This window comes from Myxocyprinus asiaticus, chromosome 41 (assembly GCF_019703515.2).
Source record: "Myxocyprinus asiaticus isolate MX2 ecotype Aquarium Trade chromosome 41, UBuf_Myxa_2, whole genome shotgun sequence".
Taxonomy (NCBI): Eukaryota; Metazoa; Chordata; class Actinopteri; order Cypriniformes; family Catostomidae; genus Myxocyprinus; species Myxocyprinus asiaticus.
In genome coordinates this window covers 26651883-26678359 of record NC_059384.1, presented here as the reverse complement: position 1 = coordinate 26678359, position 26477 = coordinate 26651883, and the positions used below count along the sequence as shown (strand labels likewise).

General features: G+C 38.6%; 1 protein-coding gene across 4 annotated transcripts in view; it reads left to right on the top strand.

Moving 5' to 3' along the window:
• The window catches only part of LOC127431882 (neuropilin-1a-like), a 101320-nt gene that overhangs the window by 30798 nt on the left and 44045 nt on the right, over positions 1-26477 (top strand). For all 4 annotated transcript variants that reach the window (XM_051682503.1, XM_051682505.1, XM_051682504.1 and 1 more), the window contains 3 exons: positions 5969-6196; positions 11101-11256; positions 15613-15779. In XM_051682503.1, coding sequence (XP_051538463.1) covers positions 5969-6196; positions 11101-11256; positions 15613-15779 — 551 coding nt within the window. The remainder of the gene's footprint in view (positions 1-5968; positions 6197-11100; positions 11257-15612; positions 15780-26477) is intronic.

Sequence of the window (26477 nt, the reverse complement as noted above, 5' to 3'; positions counted from 1 at the left end):
TCGACCCAAACTGGCCTTGGCATTGTGCGCGACAGACACAGGTGAAGTATGACGTGTAATACTGGCGCTTCCTTAGCTCACGACTTTCCTTCAAATATTTGATTACGCAATGTGACGTGTATACTTGGACAGATGAAGAATGTTTCTTAACTTCGCAAAAACCTGCAGTAGCTCGAGAATAACTGTCGATTATGTAGCTTGATTATATATTTTTAAATGAATTGGGTTTCTGAAAGCCCAACTGGACCCGCATCTTTAAAATGCTTATTGGTCAATGGACACAATAGTCAGAGTGCGTTGCAGCAAAAGTTGAAATGTCAACAACTTTTGGTTGCAATGAAAGAGCATCACTTTTGCAAACCCTTGCTCTATTCCTCTATCTTTCCAACGCTCTGTCCCCAGTGAAAACTATGGATTTGCGTAAACTCTAGTGTGTAGCCGCCCTAAAAGCTAGGGCATACATAATTTATCCTTGTATCATTTTCATCTCAGCCTTTCAAAGTATACTTTATTGACCACGAGCCCATACAAACACATTTGACGCATACACCCTACGATTGCTTTGTTATACTGTTTTAGCACAGTCAACAGCAGGTGCGTGTGGTGACGATTCGCAAAGATGCAGACTGTCTGCATGTCTATAAAAACATATACTGTGCTGATGACGAAAACGTCTGCCAAGCATAAAGCCCAAGAATTCTTTGGCTTAAGACTCACTCAACCATGCCGAAAGTCTGCGACATCAGTTCTAGATGATGTCTAGCTGGGCTTTTTATCAAAGAGATGTTATCTGAACATCTTTACGATGGCACCTGCGTCAACACTGCAGGATAAGGATTGCGTGTGTATGGCAGCTTGTTCATTGTGCCCAGTTTGGTTGTTTTTTACATCTTTAGTTGTTTTTTTACAGGCCAGTGGCATAGGTCACATATGGCAAAGCAAGCATGTCATTCTACAAGCCCGTCTTCTAAATACACCTCCCTACTTTACCCCTATATTAACACTCTGGGCTAATGAAATCCAAGACACAAATTGTCTTTCTGTGTGACTTGCCCACACTCATTCTCAAGGGAAACCATCAGCATGGTTGGCTGGCTAAATGATATGTCAGCAACTATGGAGTGTGTGTGTTCTGGGTAACCACACAGCTGTGAACTCAGATTAATGTTTGTTGGAAAGTGTGGCCAAATTTTGCTTCTCAAACTCTCATCGTGCCCATTAACCTGTCCCAGTGCAGCCACGGGGGTAAACGGTGAGGGAAAGTATGTGTGTCCTGTATGTGTGTATCCATATTAATTATTTTCCCTGCAGATATATGGAATATAAACAACAGCGATTAGCTCACTAGACCCACAACACCTTAAGCCATTTCATTTCAACTTAAGCATTATGCAAACTCTGTGGTATGCCATGGGATCTAGGTTCAGTTCTAATGTAACATTACACATAACCCTTAAAAGAAGCTTAGCCATGCTAGTGCAAATTTTCAACACTATGTCTTTACTATATCTTTACCATTTATAGACAACTTCAGAGCTAAGCAAAGCCCTGCTACTATGCTAAAAATATGAGGTGGATAAGCTAGTTTAATTACCTAACCAGTGCCCAAAAATGCTTTTAATGGTGTGTTCACACTTGTAGTTCGGTTCTCTTGGTTCTCTTGGTCTGGACCAAAAAAGAAAATGATAGATTTAGTCCTGGTTCGCTTAGCGTTCACCCTGGCATTTTTAACACCGAACCTAAAGATACAAAACAAAAGGCATAAGGATAAGTTCACAACCTGATTGGACAGCTTTTATGACATATGGACGTATATTTTGCGATGGAACTTGCCAAACAGCCAAACAGCCAAAACAATGCTGGCTGCTGGGCTAAATGTGCTTGTTGGATTTATGTATATATGGTGGTATTTTTACTAGCTGAGAAGAAATGAAGAGCTAATAAAATGTGTAAAGGAGTCAAAACAGTGCCAGGAATTCCTCCATTGCACACACGAACAAAGATATGCTGCAAGGAGACGCCGGTTCCAACGCCTGTACCGAACTGTAATGGGCAACATAGCTCCTATGATGAGAAGAACCAGGTATGCTTTAGGTCAGTATTAAAGGCAAATTACTTCCTGTTATTGGTCCGTTTAGACGTCTTTGGTCCATGTTGCGTTCATATATCAGTCGAACCTCACCAGAGTTCGTTTGGAAGCAGACAGAGACCCACTATTCAGGGGGTCTTGGTCCGCTTGTTTGGTGCGCACCAAGGTTCAGATGGCAGAGTTCACATTTGTTCAAATGAACCGCACTAACAGAGCAATCGCACCAGAGTTTGTTTTAATCGAACCAAACCTGCCAAGTATGAACACACCCTTAAACCACCAAACCAGCCTGACCAATGAAAACCAGCTTGGTGGGCAGCCGAGACCATTAAAACCAACTTAGACTGGTTTAAGCTGTTTATTTTCAGCAGTGTGTGCTGTTGAAACACTATGTACTTAAGTTTCATATTAGAAATCATAAGTTTATGACACTTAGGGGGGTTTGTTTTCGCTAAGAGGGGGCCTGCAAGCGATCTTTTAACAAGCATTGCCTCTGGCCTGTTAAATAAACTGTGCGCATTCCATAGAGACCGAAGGCTTTAGCCACTTCAACACACTAAAAAGATAAGCCTTGTGTGTATACATTTGTAAGGAGAAGCCTGAAAAATAAATCGTACCACCTAGCCGTAAACATCAGAATTAGCACATAGCCACTATGAATCAACCGTGTGTCACCATTCCCCCATAAATTCTAGTGTTTAAGTATAAATTTAGTTCAAAAGGACTTTAAAGTATTTACGGCTTTAACAGGGATAGAGAGAGAGAGAGAGAGAGAGAGAGAGAGAGAGAGAGAGCAGCTCACAAAGCTTTATTTGTTTGGCTTGTGTTTACAGACTCAAAGCCCTCTCGTTTCTCATCTCAATTTTCCTGTCTTTCTTTGTAATTTTTTATTTTTTTTTTCAACTACTTGCAAATAACCACAGAAACAAACCTAGGAACATGGGAATGTGTGGAGGTTTTGAACATTTGTGGTTAGCGACAATAGTGACATGTCTCTGTACCCTTATGAGGCACACATAATCAGAAATGCACAAAGCAAACCTCAGTACTCAAGGTGGTGACAGTTACCTTTTTAACCGAATGTGCTATTATTTAGTAAGCTAGCTGAAAGCATGTCAGCAGCTTAACTGACTTTAACTTGTTCAGCAAGATTCTCTCCAAAATGTTGTTGCTCTGACATAACAGCAGACCTGAAACAAAAAACTAAAAGAAACCTGACCCAGAACCCTTCTACATAGGGGAGTCTACAAGCTTTGCCTAAAATAGCATAACACAGCAGTCCCATAGACATTCTTTGGGCGGTACACTGGCGATGGTACAAGAGGCTGTTTTTTTGAATGGATGTCTATGAACTGCTTTTGTGAGGAAACAGCTCATCATTTAATGAATTGACTGCCTGTCCACTAATCTTCAACATGTTTTACTCTAAACAATCCTTTTGCAATGAACTATGTGTGGAGTTTGCTATGATAAAATTGCTGTTTTATAAGTGAAGACACGGACAGTTTTGCGCCAGGTAGGTATCAGTTTATGCCTCTCACCTTTCGTTTGTATCGTATCCGCAAACGGTGACTTACTGTCGTAACATGCTAGTTGACTGTTACGCTTTCTCCAATGTGGAAACATGGAGTTTGTTATCTCTGTATAGAAGATCTCTTCCTGACCTAAAAGAGAAAACTGACTAAAGAAGTAGACAGTTTACACAAATGTTGGCGGGAACAGGCAGAACAGTCAATGTAAACTTTAATGACAGGCATAAACGTAAAACAACATAAAACAAACATAAACACACACAGCGTGGCCGCGTGTTTCTCTCTCTCTCTCGAACTGGCGCCTCCGGCTCATATTTTTCCCCCTCCCGGCTGATTAGCCCGATTCAGGGCCAGGCATGTGTCCTCATGACCCGCCCTCCTCCTCATCACAATTCTCTATAGAAATCAGTGTGTCTGTCTGCTAGAGCTGGAACATATATGAAACTATCAAAAACTAAAGTAAAAAGTTGAATGCTTTTCACTCCATCATCAAATAGTTCCTTTAAAGTTCCTTTAAAGTTCTTTACAATCCTGTTTGGCGTAATAACTTTTATTTCAACTTTGAAAACTTTTGGAGACAGTTGGTGATAGCTGACCATTCAGCTTATTGCTTTTAACCGGCTAAAGTGTTTCTGCAATTTCCTTGTCGTACCCATATAATACCTTCTTCCCAAGTGCAATTGCTGATGTCACAGGTTTCAGTGGTTTAAAGTGGAGGCATGTAGTGTTTAGGAAGGCTACATCCACTGTAGAGTGTGATACTTCAAACTTTTTCTTATTTATGACAGAAAATGATATTAAATCTCTGGAATTTTAGACCTCTGTGCATTGTGCTAAAAGTATGGAATTTATGTCCTGCTGTTTAAAACTCAACCAAGAATTGCACTAAATGTCAACACACTTTAGACTAAAATTTCCATGCTGGTCATTTGCTTGAGAGCACAAGAAAAATGATAAAGAAATGAAAAGGAGAGACAAAAGAACAAGTTATTGTACATAGAGTTGTTGATGGGCTTTTTGATGCACCCTATAATTATGCACCCTACAAGATGCCCAAGTAACTGAGAAAAAATTTCTCTCAACAAATCTTCGTACCCTTTGACGGTTATTTTTTAGTTGGTAGTTGCAGTGTGTCATTTTTAATGTTTAAATACTTTCTTCTATCCCAACGTAATATGCAGAGACAACTTTAAGTAAGCCATTTGTAGGTTGTATGTAGGGCTATCAGTACATTGCTCTGTTTGTTTGAGCATCTGACCAGCCTGACACAGCAACATTGGCTCAACCATTGGCATGAGTTTGGAAGCGGGACTATCTGTTTTTCCAAATAGTGACCAATAGAAAAATTGTCTAAAAACAATCATTGTTTTTGCAATTTTATTAAGTGATGCTAATGCCGCAGAAATTATGCACTTCTGCTTTAACTGACAAAGTACCCTGTAGCATCCACTTAACGCCACCAAAAATGGTGCACTAATGCACTTTTATCTACCTGTGCCTTTATTTCCCAAACAATCCTCATATTTCTTGGAGTTTTGCTTTAAAGATCATTAATTTCTTTTATTTTTTAAGTTTTATCCACAGTGACATCATTATTCATCATCTCTAATCTCCAGTCTGGTTCATGATCTTTAAACTTTTGCACTCAGAAATAACCATTAGGGATATTCCACACTACATTAGGTATGGTGCTAAGGTAATGTTGACATTTCATTGTTGATGATCCTTAAGCAATCTTATACGCATTACTCCGTAACAAGAGCGTGTTTACTCTGAGCGCTCAGAGCCTATTCATCACACAACAGCTTTAGTAGGGCGGCCGTCATGTAAGTGCTAAATGGTGATGCATGTGTGAATTTCCACAACACACCGCATCAACAGAAAGCTAGTTCACCAGGGAGTTCTGGGTAAATGTTATGACTTGCTGCTTTAAAAGTGTGTGCATGTATTTGTAAAGAGGGATAAACTATATGAGTTTTATAAAGAATGATGGACGAATTTCGGTATTTCTTAATTGTGTTGTTTTAAGCACAAACCATATGGCACAGAGTGCCTATGAAACATTTAATAAGTACAGGCTCATATTTGCTTGAACTTTCTTTTTGGTCTCGTTACATCTTCATTATTAGCCCTTACACACAAGAAAAGAGGCAGTAACCTCATCCCAAGCAGGGTGGGCTTACATCACGGCCCATAAACCATGCAATCATCGAACACGACAACATGGACCACCGTGCCTTCTTTGTTTGTTTTTCGCCTTGCTCCTTCTCTTTCTATTAAAAAAATAAAATAATAATAATAATAATAACTTTGTCTCTTGTTCTCTTTGCATCACCCTCCATCTCAGGTCCAGAATGTTCCAGGAACTTCACCTCCAGCAGTGGAGTCATCAAGTCACCCGGCTTTCCGGAGAAGTACCCCAACAACCTGGACTGCACCTTCATGATCTTCGCACCCAAGATGTTGGAGATCATTTTAGAGTTTGAGAGCTTTGAGTTGGAGCCGGACACGCAGCCACCCACCGGAGTGTTCTGCCGCTATGACCGCCTGGAGATTTGGGATGGGTTCCCTGGAGGTGAGTCATCAGAGAACTGTTGGTCCAAACATGAAAATGAGAAAGTATGAAACAAAAGATCATTTGAAAGATGATGTTTGCACAATCACAATTTGCGAAAGGACCAGCAAAAATAAACTCAACAATAATATACTAATGGATCTTACACAGTCAATGGCAACAAATAATAGGAAAGTGTATTGAACTAGATCTTACATTTTCCTAAGAAATTGTGAGTGGTGCTTGCCCATGCAAAACTTGCCACCATGATGCTTAGGTGGGTTGGGTTGTTGCCAAGGCATTGCTATACAGTTAATAGGGTGTTCAGAGTTGTTGCTAGGGTTTTGTTAGGGTGTTCTTAGTGGTTTGAAGTTTGTTATTTACTGGCACAATTCAAAAGAGTCGATTCCCAAGTCCCTAGATATGGCTTGAGTTCCCTTTTTTAATGAATTTTCACAAGTTTTATTATTCACCAGGTGTAAATCATAAGTTTGATGACTTAAAAATGTAATAGCACACCTCTGCTGCATGATTTGAGGTTCATGTCCATAGCATGAAGAGTTAAGTGTTGAAGTTGAATACTTAGGCTTAGGGATTTGTGAAATTGGTGTTTATTTCACCTCAGACAGTCATCAGAGCAGAAATCAGTGGGTGGGTCGCGTCCTTGGCTTTGTGAAAATGACCTTTAACCGAGAAGCCAGATGCAGTTATTAAATAACAATGCAGTATGATTGATCTCTAGGGGAGAATAGATGCCTGGCCCTAAACCATATCTTTGTTGCATAAGCAAAACAAAACTTGTGTGGACAAGAGTCTTATTTGGTGGGCATTGCACACATACTCTTATATGCAAAAAGAAACATGCTGTAAATACGCACCTTTGCTGTTTAGGAAAGAAAAATATTTTGAAAGAGCTCTCCAATTAAAGGGATAGTTCACCCAAAAATGAAAGTTTTCTCATTATTTGCTCACCCTCATGCCATTCCAGATGTGTATGACTTTCTTTCTTCTGCTGAACACAAAAATAAAAAATAAATAAAATAAAAAAAATATCTTACCTCTGTAGGTCCTCACAATGCAAGTGAATGGTGGTTAAAACTTTGAAGCTCCAAAAAGCTTATAAAGGCATAAAAGTAATCCATCCAGCTCCAGTGATTAAGTCCATTTCTTCAGAAGTGATATGATAGGTGTGGGTGAGAAACAGATCAATATTGAATTCATTTTTTCTATAAACCTACACTTTCACTTCCACATTATTCTTCTTTTTTTTTTGGTGATTCACATTCTTTGTGCATACAGCCACCTACTGGGCAGGGAGGAGAATTTATTGCAAAAAAGGACTTAAATATTGATCTGTTTCTCACCCACATCTATCATATAGCTTCTGAAGACATTGATTTAACCCCTGAAGTCATGTGGATTACTTTTATGCATTCTTTATGTGCTTTTTGGAGCTTCAAAGTTTTGTTCACCATTAACTTGTATGGACCAATGAAGCTGATATATGTTTTTCTAAAAATCTTAATTAATTGATGTAAATGATGAGAGCTTTTTTATTTTTGGGTGAATGATCCCTTTAATAATTTTTCTGTTTTATGTCTGTCTTTCTCTGGACATGAGTCTGCGGTTTGTCTCCACTGGATGGGGGACTTTTGAATGCAGACTGTTGTTATAACTAATCCAAAAATATTATTTTCTTCAAGATAATTACATTTTTTTGTTGGTGCATGTTTATTTGAGCTGCATAAACACTTCCAGTGGCCCAACAGGCAGTTTCCAGCTCAAAAAGGGAAGGAAGTCTGTGAGGACCAGATTTCTCGTTCTATTTCCACTTCATTATCAACTTTTTTTCCCTGTCTTGTCAGAGGAGAGAAGCTGCTAAAAAATGGCACCTTTAATCTGGCATGCCTGTTCAGCTTCCTCGTCAGTTATAATATTTTGTTATTACTTTCAGCATCTTTTCTATGGCATGGTTGTGAATGTATAGTTTACCAGTTATGGTCAGAGGAACTGCGAAACTACAGTACTGTGGGAAAGTTTTAGGCACATAAGATGTTTCACGAAAACATTTGTCTTAAGATCGTTATTTATATCTTCAGCTTTAGTGTGTCAATAGGAAATATACATTTTAGACTCCCAAACGTTCCTTTTGCAAATAGAATAGAATAGAAAAGAATAGAATAGAAAAACAGGGAGCCCTGCAACAAATGGCATGGCCCCCACAGACCCCTCCACTGAACATCAAGTCAGTCTGAGATTACATAAAGAGACAGAAGTAACTGAGACAGCCAAAATAGATAGAAGAACTGTGATGAATTCTCCAAGAAGCTTGGAACATCATATCTGCCAACAATCAAGAAAAACTGTGTCCAGGTGTATCTAGGAGAATTGGTGCTGTTTTGAAGGCAAAGGTGGTCACACATAATATTGTTTTACATTTTTTATGTTTACTGGACTTAGTGTGAAGTTAATTGATAAATGCAAACTATGTATGGTATTATTTTTGAAGACATTCTCACTATGCAACATTTTCACAATTGCCTAAAACTTTTGCCCAGTACTGTGAGTGTATTTGTAAGTTCACGCTGAATTGTTCTTGTTGTTCTTTGACAATTTTGTAAGATGCATTTAACCAGTAAAACGGAGCTGCAAGAAATACATTCTTATTGGGGTGATTCTCACAAAACCTGTCAAGAAAATGTTCTGGTTCTATTTTACTTCAAAATTAAAAGAAACAATTAAGAAATTATATTTTGCAAATAGAAACTGAAGCCTGTTTGTTGAGCCATTAAGATTGTTTACAATGTGTAAAATATTCAAATATCTAACAGAATAATCCAACAACTTTGGCCTTACGTTATGTAAAAGTTACGAATTATTATTGTTAAAAACAGTAATAGAACATCATTGTGATGTCATTATTATTTCAGAAAAGTTCTCACAATGTTAGGAGAAAACGCTCTTAGTGCAATATTGTTTGTATATCCTTTAAATTAGATTTCTATTTAAACTAATTTCATGAAGCTTTCAAATTTTCAGGAATGCTGTGCTAACCTTTAAATAACGTTCTACTCGTGTTACACTGGACATTTTAACATTTCCATGTTTGGAAAATGTTTTAAGATCATACATTTATTAACTGAAATAAATCACACTAAGGACGTGTGGAACTTTGTGAATAACGTCCGTTCCAATTCTGCTGGCGCAGAATCCATGTTGGCCTAGGGGAAGTGCATACATCGGGACAGAGGTAGCATGCTTTGTCAGAGATTCCCAAGCCATCTGTTTAGAATTCTTCAATAGAAAAGGCGCTAACGCTAGTGTCCCACGAGTGCACAGTCACAAGAAAGAGCCAAGAGGGAGAAAACAAGGCTTTAAAGGAAAGGCACCGGTGCTTAAGGGCCTTAGTGTTGTTTCTCTATGGTTCAGACACAAGCTGCATTACCTGTGGAGCCACACCAATCAATAGTGCATTAGTGTAAAAAGGCTGTAAGGCATGAGACAGAGGTTTCTATGGCTTCAATCCACAGCGCCCCCAGCTCAGCCCCTCTATTGCCTGCTGGCAGCCCATTTTGGGACAGTCAAGACCTGGCTCCTTATCCATCAGAGCAGACATGCAGTATGGGTTCATGAAGAGGCTTTTTAAAATGTCATAGCCCTGTTGTGTCATGCAGATAAAACGGATGGTTCACCACACCTTTCCAATGCACAAGCGCACACACATTTATACACACTTGAAAGCACCTGGTTCCACATTGTGAAGTCTGATGAAGATTAAGATTAATGTAGGCCAGTAGATCTGTTTAAAGTAATTAAACACACAAAGCAGGCAGGTCTGCTTCACAGAACATCTCTTCAGAGAAACAGCAGACCTTGAAAGAGAAACTCACTTTCTCTTCATTATTTTATTTGTCGGCCACACAATTTCACTTCGTTCTTTTTCTTTTTAATGCCTGTCTCCTGTCTCACTCCAAAAGCCAATCCTTTGGCTTATCACATTTTAAATTGTTCACCTAGTGTCATTTTAACCCTCAGTAAACGTAATCCTGGCTAACTTTGTTCCATGTTTCACATTGTTCTTTACCCTAGGTTAATAATTAATCATTAAACCTGTTATAAATATCACCATGTAAATTCACTCTGGTTGTTCTTAGTCTTCTGAAACATACTACAGAAACAAAAATACAAAAGATAGAAGACACAAAAGAGTCATCACTTCAACATTTTTAACTGTACAAAGCTCCTGAATATTTAATGAGGCAAGCTTGGTGGCAGTTTATGATTGCTTGTCTGTTGCTATACAACATCGGCATTACATTATAGCACTTTATTATTCCAAACTGTAAACCACTGGCTCTGCAATTCAAGCTAAACACTGAAAGTGGTGCTAATCCTGCGTTGGAGCATGGCTTCATAACACAGGATTATAAAGGGTGCTAACCCTTTTCAATACTTGTGTGAAATTATGCATAATAAGGTTAAAAGTGGCCTTAACCCAGGGGTAAAAACACATTATTTAGTGTGAAAAGCCCTTTTCTCTTTCTTTCTCAATAAACCTTCTATACATTTACTTCTTTTTTCCATCTCCTAAAGTTTTATTCTTTTTAAGCGGCTTCTGGGAAATCACATCAAAGTGGCCCTGGAATGAACGATAAGTGTTGGAATTTAAGGCCGCTACAGAAAACAGAAGCCCAAGGTCATAGACATTCAAAACAGACACTGTCCTTTTTATTTCCATCAACAGTGAGGTGTAGAGAGAAAGATTTTTGTTCATTTAACAGAGTTATACAAGGTCGGCCAATGTCAGTGTCCTTTAAAAGTTGAGGTTCACATTGCTTTCATATACACTCTGGCGCTTGTTTTTGAGTTGACAGGAATAATATGACTTATTTAATCATATTCTTGTGTGTTGTCTCTTTCCACAGTTGGTCCATACATTGGCAGATACTGTGGGCAGAATACGCCAGGACGGATCATATCCTACACTGGAATCTTGGCCTTGACAATCAACACAGATAGTGCTATTGCTAAAGAAGGATTCTCAGCTAATTTTACTGTACTGGAAAGGACAGTCCCTGACGGTAAGTCAACACTGTAATGTCTTAAGTGTACAGGGTTGGGGAGTAACGGAATACATGTAACAGGATTACGTATTTAAAATGCAAAATATAAGTAACTGTATTCCACTACAGTTACAATTTAAATCATTGATAATTAGAATACAGTTACATTCAAAAAGTATTTTGATTACTGAAGAGATTACTTTGCATTTTATTGTCATTTGTTTCATTTAATATTTAGTGATTTCAGATGGAAAACATTTATACATATAAATGATGCAATCCAAAGTGCATTTGAACAGCAGTGAAACACTTTCTTATGATGTGTTACATTCATACGAGCAGACAGAGAAGTAAGTTTGAAGTAAGTTTGGAGCAAAAGAAATAGAAATAAACTTTGTGTAAATTGTCAGCTTTACGCTAAGCTAAAATGCTATTTCTAGCCATTTTACATGCACGTTACCAGGCACGATCATATTTTTTTATCAAGAAAATTCACGTTGGATCATAGTTTCTATTTCCTAGTAAGACCTTTGATATTAGGGCAAAAATCATATTCTTGATAATAATTTTTGTATTGTTTTCCTGTAAAAATATCTAAAAATCTTTAAAACAAGATCAATTTGATTTATCTTGTTTTAGAAACAACACTGCATAAGATATTTACGTTTTTCAGTGAATGTATTTTTAACATGTGTATTTTGTCGTACTGTACTGACAGATTTTTTATAGTCAAAACAAGTGAAAAAATCTACCAGTGCTGAAGAAGTAATCCAAAGTATTTAGAATACGTTACTGACCTTGAGTAATCTAACGAAATACGTTACAAATTACATTTTACAGCATGTATTCTGTAATCTATGGTGGAATACATTTCAAAAGTAACCCTCCCAACCCTGAAAGTGTACTAAGTGATAATATAAATTAATTGTATTGTGAAGATGAAGACTCCAGTCATATTATTGCCTATTTTATTATGTTTTATGTGAATAAGGTTGTCAACCCCTCATGATAACCATGTTGAGATCACATAACCTGTTGTGTACAATAAATAGCTTTTTTTATTCATATTAATAATTGGAATAAACAATTAGTCCACCAAGTAATGTAGTTCATTAGTCTAACTGTAGGCTGTTAGAATTATATTTATGTGTCCATGCTGAAATTGAATGAAAGTTGATGGAAGTTCAAACTTTTTATTTGTTTTATTGGTGTTTTAAGGGCAGTAGGGTTAATAAAACAATAACCACCCTCTATTTATAAACGAGTGTCATTAGAGTGTGCACGTTTCCCAAATACACAAGCAAACACACATATAACATGGAGCTGCATGGGAAGATATTAAATCAACACGTTTCGCTCAGCTGTGGCCCTCTTATTTTAAGTGAATTTGTTAAGAGTCATGACCCATCTGCCCTGCTTTATGGAGGTCACTTTACACACACACACACACACACACACACACACACACACACACACACACACACACACATACATGACACACATGTTGGTGCAGCTATCCTTATGAGGTCTCTCCATAGACATAGTTTTTTCAACCCAGATCACCCAAAGGGTTCACCTCTTCACCTCAATATGAGAAATACTCTGACAAACATTTAATTTCGGAACACACTACAAACTCTCACCTACAACCACACTATGCATTTCTATCTCTAGAAACCTCTCATTCTCTCTTACTCACAGTCTGTCTCTCTGTTGCTCTCTCTTGAGAACATTAATGTTTAACATGACATCACAATATAGTGGTGCATGTGAATCACCACTAAGAGAATTCAGGATAGTAACATCTGTGATCACTACTCTGCTTTAAAAAAACAGGTCATACCGATTTAAGGTGGTCAAGCTGTTTTTTTTTTGTTGTTGTTTTTTTTGTTTTTTTTTGGGGGGGGGGGGGGGTTATCATGGAAGCTGGTGTATGGCTGGTCTAAGGTGGTCTACCAGCTCAAACCAGCTTGGCCAAAATGGTCTACCAGGTCAAAACCAGCTCCACCATCTGGCTGGATCAACCTAAGTGATCAAACAGCTTGGGCCGGCTAATGACCATAAAAACTGTTTGGACCAGCTAGAAAACATGTAAAACCAGGTACCATCACAAGCTGGTTTTAACTGGATTTTTCCATAGTTAATTGTTAAATGAAGAGATAAAACACGTCTCCAGTAAAACATTTACAAATTTCACTTTTTCCACCTCATTTAAAAAATATATGCTGCTTTTTGAAGATTTGCCAACAATGCTCTGAGCCCCTGTACCGTGTTATATTTCAGCTTTCAGAACAGATCAAGGTGTGTACTACATCTTTACTGTCCAGGCTCATGCTCAAGAATACTTTCAGCTTGTTCTCAGCAGGGGCTCTGCTGAACAGTCACAGTCTATCAAATATTTATTGCCTCCATAAATGTACATTCTGTGGACTGCTTCCCTCGCCATTCAACGTGTTTATCAGTATATTGTGCTTTGTAGGAAAGAAGGGAGATTGGATATTGGCTATAAGTCTTTATTCTCAGGATTTTTTTTTTTTTTTTTTTCAGCCAAGTGAGACCAAACAGTGATGGATGCCAGATGCAATCAGACCAGAGATCTGGTTGTTTTTAGTCATTGTTCTGAAGAATGAATGGGTGGAGAGTGGACAGATGACTTGAAAAGATAGAGAGATTAAACAGGAGAGAATGAGTAATCAGGGGTACATCATGTTAAGATTTAGTTGAGCTCCAATTTTGAAGGGTTAAAGAGAGATACAACCGGATGAGAACAGCATGAGAGAATCAACAGTCAATTGATTCCAATGGAGTTTACTGTTAGCATGTTGCTAAGCTAATAATGTGATAATCTAACAAACAAGCAAAATAAAACAAAAATACATAGCATATACAAATACCTTACAAAATACACAAAAAACATAAAAAAATAAATTAAAAAAATAGTTACTACAGTTTATTTATACTTCTGTAAAGTAGGGTGACTCATCCGCTTTTTTCCAGACATGAAAAAAGTGTCACGTGTTCACGTGTCCTTATGTTATTTTTCTGGCTGACAGTAACAGAGCACACACTCTTTCAAAGTACTTTTTACTATGGTACTTTGGCTGAAATTATGGTTACCATGGTAAATTAATGGTAAAATAGTATTTTTTTGTTTTGTTGAACTATTTTTACTTTTCAATGTTGAATGAAACATAAGTATATTTACAGTTCTCTCGACTCTGTCTTCCATCTAATTTTTTTTCAGTTAGCTCATCGCAAAGCATTCTTGTTTTGCCTATTCTGCACAGTATACATGCAATGTTGCTTTATATTTTGGTCAAAATTGTCAAAATATAAGCATAATTTTGTTGCCTAGTGTTTTGGAACACCTATGATGCCTAGAAATGTTGTCTGGGTAGGTAGCTCACTACGTTTTGAAACAAACATAACTTCTCAGTGTGAGTTAATAGTCAGTTTGAACAACTCAAACAATGTTTATCTAACACATATGCTTTCTCCAACTGCTACATGTGTTTAGCCCTGCATTTCTGGGCCATGCTGTTAGTGTATGTGTATCTGACCTGCATGATCTGTACCCTTCGCTGTAAATATTAGTGAGCGTTGAGCACATCCTGTCTCTCCATACATTTCCTTACATTTAAACAAACAATATGTGTTTGTGTATGTGTGTGTGTTTGACCTCTCGTAAATAAATTAGCGTGTCTCCTACCTCAGCCTCAACAGCCCCATCCTTCGCTGTCTCAGAGCTCTAAACTGTGCCGTAGCGTCTGGATGAAGCCCCTCAGGGGTCAGAGCATGAACTCTGCTTGTCTCAGACACACGGCCATCATGCTTCTGGATGACTGCCCCAAAACATCACAAAACAATCACCAATGCTCCTATCCTGGGTGGCATGACATGAGGAGTGATATACACCCCTATTCTCTTGCCTTTGAAAACACAGACGTGCTTGGGATGTCTCTGCCTTTGCCATTCCTCCAAATGCTGATGTTTGCCTTTCCATGGGCAATTTCAGCATCCAACTGGGATCCTTCCGAAGGCACTTCCTGTCTGTACTTCATGACTTCTTGTTGCTGGACTTAAGAGCTTAAACTGAATATTTTATGAATAGAGCTTTACGAATGTGGTACAGTACACTTCACACAGTGCTTTCATTAAATTGTTCTTTTCCGGTAAGGGGTGAGCGATCGAGTGAGTAAAAGCGAAAAAAAGTTTTATTCTAGTGCCAAGAGATAGAAACTTTGGTATACTTTATCACTGAGTGGCCCATTCCCAAGAGGAATGCTTAACTTTGGGTCATGATCTGATGTGTTCTTTATTTAGATTCTGAAATGACATTTTAAAAACTCCCCTCTCTCTCTTTTTCTAAAATAGACTTTGACTGCACTGAGCCCTTGGGTATGGAGACTGGTGAAATTCATTCGGGCCAAATTGTGGCTTCATCTCAGTACAACCCCAACTGGTCTCCAGAACGTTCTAGACTCAACAACCCTGAGAATGGCTGGACCCCTGCTGAGGACTCAAACAAAGAATGGATTCAGGTACTGCACAAATCTCACACACATTCTCACGAATATAGATAGTGAACTATCATGAATGAGTAATGGAGGAGGGATTTGTCCTTGGCAGAGAAAAAACCCTGCTGTAGTAGTTTTTTGAAAAATAGAGAAGCCGAATCTACAGAGGAGAAGTTTGAAACTCTGAAAATCCCTCACACTTTGATGATTTTCGAATTTGAAACTTTTTCCAACTAGAATCCTAGTTCAAACTTGAACAGGCAGCCTCGCAGATGCTTTTGCCATTGGCATGTTGTTCTTTTTTAAAAACCAGTAGCATCTGTTGAATTCTGCCTTTTTGTGGACAGTCATGGAATGTTATGTAAAAACCAAGTATATTGGTTCATTCTGGCCTCAGTGAGCTTCCCTAGCCAACAGAAGCTTCTAACTCAACAGAGACTCAAGTCTATGAGATGCATCTACAAGTATCTAACATGTCCCAAAGACATTAGACAAAACCTAAAACTTGTTGTACAACAAAAATTTGGCAACGCACACAATGACACGTTCTAGGCAATGCAGCACTCCACAGATTATATGTGCAAGTCTATTTCAGTTGCACAAATCTGTGAAAAACTGTTGGCAGCAGTCATAGTGTTGATTACACAAACATTTCAGCACCTCAACAAGCCTTTTCTGCATGTTATGGGATTTTCTGCAACCCTAACCCCTGGGGCACCCTCAAACCCCAGACTTGTTTTATAATATTTGCCTGACTGGAAAGTATGGGGCAAACATCCCCCTCAGGAGGCTAATAACATACGTGACCCATGGCCAAATATTTGCTAGGGGAGGTCTGTTAAGCAGATTTTTTTGATTGCCATCAAAATATTGTATCGAAGAGCCAGTCTTCTAAATCAGAGCTTAATTGAATTTGTAGAAGGAGAGAAGAAGAACCATGATGTTTAATGCTTAATTTCATAGTGGAAAAGACACATATGCAATCTTTAAGCACTCAGTATGCTTATAGATTACTGGTGTCTGTCAGTATTGTATTGATTGGGATCGTTGTTCAGCACAGTGAACTATAATTACACACTACTGGGATGTTATTTGAAAGGCAATCGATAATTGGCCTCCACTCGTTTTACAGACCGTCACTTCAACTGAAGGATTCTCATGTTATTCAGATGACATTATATTTGTCATTTTTTGCTATACAAACTGTTTTTCTTGTTTGTTTAGCTTGCATCCAACCCAGGAAGAGTCTTCAAAAGTTAAACATTTGCTTAGATCAAATGAGTTTCTGTAACTGATGGCCCGAACAGCGAGAGAGAAAAATGTCTCCTCTAGCACCCAAACCAATCAGTTCCACATCATTTCACAGTTGCCACTTCATATTTTATTCAGGATAATTAAGTAGACTTTGCAAATGTTCAGCTTCTTGGCTTGCTGAACTTGTTTAGTCATTTCAGATATTAATGAAACTCTAAATGACTCACTTCCCACAGTGCACTATCGAGCAGAAGAGAGCACAATTTTGCAGCCGCTTGGAATTCTCTAAGAGCATTGATTAGAGAAAGGGTACTTTTGTCAGTCTGGGATATCTCAGCAAATCAAACAGTATTCTGTTTCAGCCCTCATGTGTAATGCCCCTGTAAATCCCTTTTCGCCAATCACATGTCAAAGTTGAACTGCGCACATCTGTTTCCAAGGGAACAAAGGCGGAACCCTGCTATGGATGAATGATTTATAATTTGGAGACGTTCTGTGCTCTTTCTCTCTCACCTGCCCAACACTTGTGGAGGAGTTTAATTATAACAAGCATTATTAAAAGAGTGGAATTCTTCATTTTGTTTTCATTAAGCAACACAAGTCACCACAACAACCACTCTTCGTCTAATGGCGCCGTCCGCTTGGCACGCACAACTCTCTCGCTCCAGTGTCCTCCAATGCATATTATCAGTTAATTATTTATTACATTTACACTCTCGAATGTAATTTACAGCAGGCACAATATTATTCATGGAAGCCTGATTCTTCCTTGTTAAAATGCCTAATTTCTTGCAGATTTTCTTCATCCAGAATGTGTAAAAAAAAAAAATAAGCGCTTGCATCTTTATGCAGCTTCAAATTAGATTCAGGGTCTAATGCTCCCAGCTTGCCACTCCTAATAATTAGTCTAGGGCCAGAAGATCTTGAGCTGAGCTAAGAAGCTACAGAGACCAGTAGCCTCCTCTTCTGCCCATGCTGACAAACAGACAGCTGTCCAGTGAAGTCTTTTTCAGACAAATGATAGAAGAAAGTGTATGAAGAAAGTACAAAATATTGCAGAAGGTTTGCAGAAGTGTTATTAGTAAGCTCAGAAGAGTTGCTCGTATTCAGAGTTGTTTTGAAGAAACAACCCTTTAAGACATTTCTCATCAATTAACTATGGATTGTCCAACCTGCCTTCACCCAAAACACTGGATTCTTACTCTGAAGACTTTCCACTGTGTTTATAGTTATGGCCTGGTTCCAATCGGAAGGCTTTGTTAAAGCGTGACAGGGAGATACCGACATCTGTACAGCACATTTTGACTTTCCCAGGGATAAACTTCCGATGTATAGAAGACTGTAACCTAAAACAAAAGATGTTGTGAAGGATCTCATGTAAGGCAGATTTTTAGTTAGTTCCATCAAGAGCCTGGCATAACATAGAATGGATTCTTAGGGGCCGTTCACATCAAACACATACTTGCATAGTAAAAAAAAAGAAAGAAAAAAGATGCATTTTAAAAAGTTTATGTTCTTTTTAACTTGACATGGCATATAAAAACGCAGCTGAAAAAGGGTGCCTGGGTTCCTGTATGGTTCCTATAGGGTTCCTGTAGCTCATCTGGTAGAGCATGGTGTTAGCAATGCCAAGATAATGGGTTCAGTTCCCAGGGAACACACAAACTGATCAAATATATACACTGAATACACTGTAAGTCACTTTGGATAAAATCATCTGCCAAATGCATAAATGTAAAACAACTGAAATATAGCGCAGACAGATGCAAAAATATGTTCAGTGTGAAAGACCCCTTAGGTAGGCAAGCTAGGACATTTCAACATCAATGCAGCAGCCACTGATTAAAGAGCTTGTATGAATTATGCATCTTGATCTGGAAAAAGTCAACTATCAATACTTGAAAGCCTCTACCGTCCGGCAACTAATGGTAGAGTAGAATTCGGTCATTATAGATCATGTTTTGTTTCATTAAAATCAGCCTCAGAATCATTCTGGATCCACACGCCTACCAAACCACATCAACTATTTGCATATGCAATGGTGCTTTGAATACACAGTGATTCATTTAAGCCTCTGCTGCATACGTCTGTCCTGCTGTTCAGCTAAATGGTTTGATCAGGGCTTGATTCACAGAGACTTGAGGGCTTTTCTACTTAGCATCACAGAAGAGGATGTTTACCTTCATCTTGTTCATTAAAGCGCCTCTGAAAAGAGTCCAGAACATTCAAAACAATAAGGGCGATGTTTTCAAGTCTGGAACTGTGGAGTGCCAACCAGGTGTGGTGTCATCCGGTTCAACAGGAAGTCATTATCTTGATTGATGGAGGTGAGGAGGGAATGTGCCAGGGTCATAGATAGAAACAATGATTGAGACACCACCCCACCCGCATATTCTTGCCCACTGTGCCAATGCCTTGAGTCGCCGAACCATTTTGCTACAAAAACAGGTCAAAATTCCAGGGCCATCAAGGAGGCGCTAATTGCAGTCTTCCTCTGAGAAAAACATTCCTCTCCGCTCTCTTGAGCGTTTGTTTATCTGGGAAGGTTGAATGGAGGCAGGGAAATAGTGAGAAAGAGGGAGAGTTAAGGGCAAAATTTCACTCTCGCTTGGCCATATCCTGTTTCCTACGCATGTCACCTACATATGTTGTCTGTTAGCGATGGTCATCTAGATACTGCTATGTCCACTCACCATTGTTTTGCTAAGATTTTCTCTCTTCAATTAAAGGATTAGCTGGTGCTATTTTCAGTCGGGTGCTGTTCTCCTGCCAGCTGATGAGTAATTAGACAGTGGGACTGTAATTAACATGAGAGTCTCTACTGATGAAGCCTGCAGTGCTGGTGTCAAGCTAGGCCACCCTGCTAGCAACACACCTGCGCTAGGTACATTCTTCAGCGTTAGAATGTTTTCAAACCATCTTCAGTGCCTGCATGTAATTAATTTGAGACATTTAGAAGAATCTTTTATAAAAGTTTCAAGCACTTACAATATGAATCCAGGTGTATTGTACATTCATATGTAACATTAAAACACTTTCTCCTATTCCATCCTAATATGCAGAGACAACTATATGCAACTTATTTGTAGGTTGATTTCCCTGAAAAGTCTAACATGGTCGCTCTGTAGTATTATAGGATCATTGCTCTGTCTGTTTGAGCTTCTCAACCATCCTGTCGAAGCAACATTGACTTAACCAATGGCACAGAAGACAGGGGGAGTGTTGGGGAAACCGGTTAATATTTTTGCAATTCCGTTTGACAGAAAATACACACTTTGACTTTAAGCTGTCTCATTTGCGAAAGCAGTCCATAGAGGCCAGAAATATAGGATTTCTGCAAGATTCATGTCAGAGGAAGTCCATTTCTCAGATGGCCAGGATTTTTTTAATGGTTTTTGGCCTGTAATACCAGCAAAACATGACAGTTGACCTAAAGATAACAGACTTTGAGCCTGACTCATCCTTGAAATATCACTGAATGACCAGTGTGACTGACCAATATACAGCTTTAAATATAACATTAAACTGTGTTGAACATCTATTTTACTTGCGTAATGTGACATAATTCCACAAGAAAAAATATAGGGTGGGATTTTTTTTTTCTTTTTTTTTTTCTATTGGGAATTGATTGGTTCATGAGAAGTGGTGTATATATGACAGGTGGTTGGAGGTGAGAGCTTGGTGACATCAACCCAAAAGTAATTTCAGAAGAAGAGCAAGTTACAAAGACAAACATGTTTTTTCTAGGAACAACGTGCACAATGAATCATTCACAATGAGACCAGAAATGTGTATTATGTAAGTAAATGGCATCAATTTTGGTTTCATGTTAAATTAAGGAATGTCCTTTGTATGAAACTTGTTTTGTTTAAAGTAGGTTGAGTCGATCTTTCCTGACTATTGCGAAATTACATTTAAGACTGGTATTTTTTCCAACTTAGTCCCACTTACATACTTTCCTCTCATTAGACTGGCTCGAGTCATCTCTCTCTGACAATGAAGTAGATGATCACCACTCAGGCACATGTGCATAGTTTTGAAAAATGGGGGTAAAAAAGCATGAAAACTGCTAAAAATAACACTAGCTAATTCCGCCAGGTAAACTGGTTGATGAATGGGAGGTCTTCAAGGAGCCTATAGATCTCTCAGCTGGCAATAATACAAATTTTTTTGAAAATGTGAATTAATTATACCTGTGGTTAATGTAATTTTAGTGGAGCTTTTGGAGCAACCAGGTGTCATGGGATGGGATGGTGGGAGGAAACAACAGTTTGATGGATGAAATAGAACTTTGCCCTGCGAAACCTGCTGTCCCACATTTGTGTTTGCTTTGACTGGGCCGTTACGCATCTGTCTGTTCAATGTCTTAGTTCCTCTCCTAACCCGCACCAGATGGTGTTTAAGCCTTAGACACACAAGAACAGTTGTGGTTTTAATGAGTAACCAATTTGTGGATTTTTGTTTTCCGCTAATATGAAAGACAAGGGTGAAAGAGAAAAGAAAATAGACAGAACAGAGAAAAATATTATGCTCAAGGGCCACTTCTGTTTGTACTGACTTAAAATGCTGCATTGAGGAACTAAAACAGACAAAAGCTTTTTGAAAAAGCTGAACATTGAAAATAAATCATGTTACATTGTGTAATTTCTCTGCCACTATGTCACTAAATGGGATTGCAAAAATAATGACTTTTCAAACAGGCTGAACACTCCCAGATCTTTCATTGGTTGGACAAACAGTCAGAACAACCACCAATCCCTATAATAAGCGTATGTGATTTTAAACAAAACTCTCATTGCTTTAGGAAACTGCTAGACATGTTTTACGCTTATGTAATTCAACACAATTCGCATGAGAATCTTCGGTGAGTGTGCAGTGGGATTTAGGAAGATTTCATTTCAGCCGTTCCCTTCCATGCAGACCGAGGCAAGGCAAGAATTGTCCCTTCCAACACACACACTTATGGGCTCAAATAATAAAACACACACTCTTTGTAAATGTAATTAGTTCTACAAAATCTATGCTGAGGTCCATATTTCACAGATGAACTCTGGGCAAAATTAACATATTTTAACATTCCAAGACTTTCATATGACAGAATGAAAACTTTAGACCCCAAGGCTTGAGTTTGTGCCAGCAAAAAAAAAAAAAATACTAATGTATATCATGATATTTATTTGAATTCTTTTACATTGCATCGGTCTACATAGGACAAGTGTGATATCATGGGAAGGCGTTGGTGTATTTGTCTATTGAGTGGCTTCTCTCCAGGCCAACCCTCTTACATAACTCCCAACATCCAAAAAAAAAAAAAAAAAGAGAAAAGAGAAGGAAAAATAGAAGAATAGAAAATGGGCACTTGTTTTGCAGAATCAGCATGGCTTGAGAACACACCGTCCTCAGGGGACATACAGATTCCACATTTGAATCTTTCTCACAGTGGTTACAGCAGCCTTCAAACTTGACCAATAAAAACCTGCACATTCACAACAGTGACTAATACAACTGCTCAGCAACTTCAGTTGGCCTGTTTTTTTCCTCAAGTGTCCAATATGGTTTCAACGGTTCTAATTTTTTTCACCATAAATTATAGAATCCATCATTGTTTTTGTTTTTGTTTGTGTGGTTGTGATATTTCATATCAAATGCCCACGGACAGGAAAATGGGTCTTGTTTCCTTATAAGGACGTGTGAGACACTTTTGAAAAGTTTTTTTTCTTGAAACCATAAAGTAAAGTCTGTTAACAAGGGAATTCCTATGAGGAAGCGGAGCTTTCCCATAGTCTCCTGTTTCCGCTGTATTCCTTTTAACCCAGTTCATCCTGGATTGGTTGTAAAGTCAGTAGGATCAACACCTTGTATATTTATTGTACATAGCCTATATACATTGTCCTGTAAATAGAAGTTGATGCATATTGTGTCAAAGGACTTTGTTTTTTATTAAAGTGTCAGGACACCCACTTAGTTGAGCCCCAATTTTCATACCTCAGACTGAGAAACAAATTTAGAAGTGGGCGGGAAAATATGTAATCTACGTCCAAAACACACACACATAAGAGTTGGCTGCTGAACCATGACATTATTAGTGAAGATGAAAACAAAAAGGTTTTTGACTGGATATTAATCGTGGGACAAATGTGTGAAGAGTTAAGGCGATAGAACGGTTTGCAAAACTGTAAAAAGATTGGCATATTTTGTTCAAACTTTTAAGAATGAAGTGAGAACAGCACTCAGAGCAGACACTACCATCAAAACCAGCACTACTTTAAGACTTAAAATAACTAACATACTGTATATTTATTCTTACAATGAGTGTTTCGGGTTTAATACAAGTTAAACTCTCTTGACAGTATTTGTGGCATAATGTTGATTTGTCACAGAAAATTATTTTGACATCCCTCTTTTTCTAAAGAAAAAAAAAGAGAAGACACAATCGGTGCCGTCTAAACAGAACAGCCTCCCCAAATACACCGCTGCCTCATATTTGAAATGCGACAGTGGCCAACCGACAGACATGCTCACTTCGGTGCAGTTATGGAGTGGACTGTGGTCCATTCTGACTTGTGATTTCAATCTTATTATGTCTATTATCCAACACACGGAGAATAAGCGATGGAATCAGCGCTCGTAGCCCTCCCTCATAAACAGCGTGTTTGGAGTGGGACATGCACAACTGCATCCAAGAAATGCTCGCAGTGGTCCGGTTATGGACTGTGGTGCGTTTTGTGGAGTGATTTCGATCTGACCATTGTGTTAAGTGTAAAAGACCACTGTCATTTCTGTTCCCCGAGTACTGCTGAAGTCTCGCGCCTGCGGAACAGCAGTAATGTCCATGTCATGAGTTTGAATTCTCCGCTTTGGCTGTAATGTGAGCTCATGAATGAGGCAGCGCTGTGATTAAATGGAAGCACTCCTTCTCATGAATAATGTGGGGAAACGTTCAGAATATAATAATATTGACGTAAATGACGTAAATGTGTGATGTCCTACTAATAGACTCGTTCGAGATAAGAAAAATCTGCGCAGCACCAATCACCGGTGATCACCGCCAGGTACATGCCCGTTACAAATGTGTCAGAATGTGGTCCGACTTGCTCTGATGTCATGCTGACATGTGCCAAAAAACTCTCGCCATAGGGAGATAAGACAAAGACATAATTGCTAAAAACTGTCATAGGCCCAGAGTTTTATTTAACACTATAAATGCTGTTATTAATCCCATTGATACTGCCTGTTTCGATGTGTCTTCAGATACCTGTGAAATTTTATTAGCTTTTTTGTTAATAAGATTACTGATATTAGATTGCTTATCTCGTCGTTTGCAAATGGTTCAGAATGCTGCTGCTAGGCTCTTGACAGGTACACGCAAGCGAGATCATATTTCCCCCATTTTAGTCTCTCTTCATTGGCTACCATTCTGCTACAGAATTGATTTTAAGCTCTTTTTGCTTTTAAATTGCTGAATGGGTTAGCCCCACCCTACCTCTCCAGCCTCCTGCATATACACAAGCCCTCAAGGTCTCTTAGGTCATCTGAACAGAGAATTTTAACTGTACCCAGGTCCAGGTTAAAGCTAAGGGGTGACCGGGCTTTTGCAGTAGCTGCCCCAAAACTTTGGAACAGCTTGCCCTTGTAAAATTGGAACAGCTTGCCCTTGTACATAAGAACTGCCCCTTCTTTATGCATTTTTAAATCACAGCTTAAAACACATCTTTTTGCTATGGCATGTGGTACAAAAGGGTTTTGTTACTGTGTTATTAATAGTTTTACTGTTGTATTTCCTTTTCTGTTTTGTTTCTTTTTCTTTATTTTTATACCTTGTTTTATATTTGATTATTGTACAGCACATTGGTAACACAGTCTGTTGTTTTTAATTGTGCTTTATAAATAAATTGACATTGACAATTGACATTTCTGAAATATTTATAATACGTGTCTTTATTAAACTAAAAATGGATGAAAAGACACGTCTTATGGGGGAAATTAAATAGCATGTACATTGAGTGTCTTATTCATCATATTTATTTTCATTTTAAAGAAACAGATTTAAAATTATATCCACTTTATCATCATCAGCGCATAACAGCAGGTGGCAGTAATCACTGTTAAGTTGCAATCCGCCAATAAAACAGAAGAAGCAACAGCGTATGAATGTGAATCCCACGATATCTGCCTTTGCTCTCGAAGGTGTCTGATCCACTACAAGAATTGAGAACTGTCCGACCTGACAGCTCTTATTTCACTCCTCCCCTGACTGCAGCCGCCTACTCTCGTCTACTTTCAAGGCGAGGCCTTTGGCATCTCGAACAAGCCTAATAATAACTTGGAGTTTACGCATATACCTCACTTTTGAAACTGGAAGAACGAAATGGCTCAATAAAACGAAAAATAACCACTTTACCCTTTACAATAAACTTAATGAGTGCTATCATTGTTTTCAGTGATGTGCGTCCTGTACATATCTGTTCACATCTCAAAAAATTTGTTTTTGGGTTTCATGACCCTTTCAACATCAAGATTTAAAGGAATATTCCAGGTTCAATACGTTAAGCTCAATCGATAACGTGTGGCATAATGTTGATTAAAACAAAAACTTATCTTGGCTCGTCCTGTCATGTGTATTCTGTTGGTTCATGTTTTTCATGTCTTTTATTTTGAAATTCTAGTTCCTGTTTCATGACATGTGGTTCCCTTGTCATGTGATTTCATGTTTCCCTCCATGTTCATGTGTCTTGTTTTCATTGGTTTATTGTTTGATTATCTTGTCACAGTTCTGCCTGTTCATTGGTTCCCTCATCTTTGTTTTACCCCTTGTCCATGTATTTAAGCCCTCATGTTTACCATTGTCCTTTGTCAGGTATTATGTTTGGTAATGTTGTCATGTTAAGTCAAGTCAAGTCAAGTCAAGTACAGTCAAGTTAAGTTAAGTCAAGTTCATGTTTATGTTTTGTTTATTTCATGTTTATAGTTAAGGTTTTTGGATATCACTTATGTAAATTAAACTGCACTTGGGTTCATCTTTATCATCATCGTCTTCGTTATTGCCAACGTTACAGAACGTTACAGAATACCTGACCGACACAATATGAACCCAGCGGTCTGACTCCTATGCCTACATCAGGGGAGCCGTCCCCTAGAGGATTATGTGGAGGACTTTTGCGCTCTGGCTTGCCGGGTGGACTTTAATGAAATAGCCCTCAATGACATTTTCCAGGCATGTTTGAGTGAGCCAGTTTCCTCCCTGATGCCTGGTGGTCGGAGTACTTACGACCTGGCTCAGAATATCAACCTTGCCCTGCAGATTATTGGTTCTATGTTCACTGTAGGGGAGGCAGATGCCGAGCCGGAGTCCCATGTCATGGTACAAGCCGGCGTCCCACGTCATGGCCGCCGAGCCAGAGTTCCACGTCATGGCCTCCGAGCCAGAGTTCCAGGTCATGGCCTCCGAGCCAGAGTTCCAGGTCATGG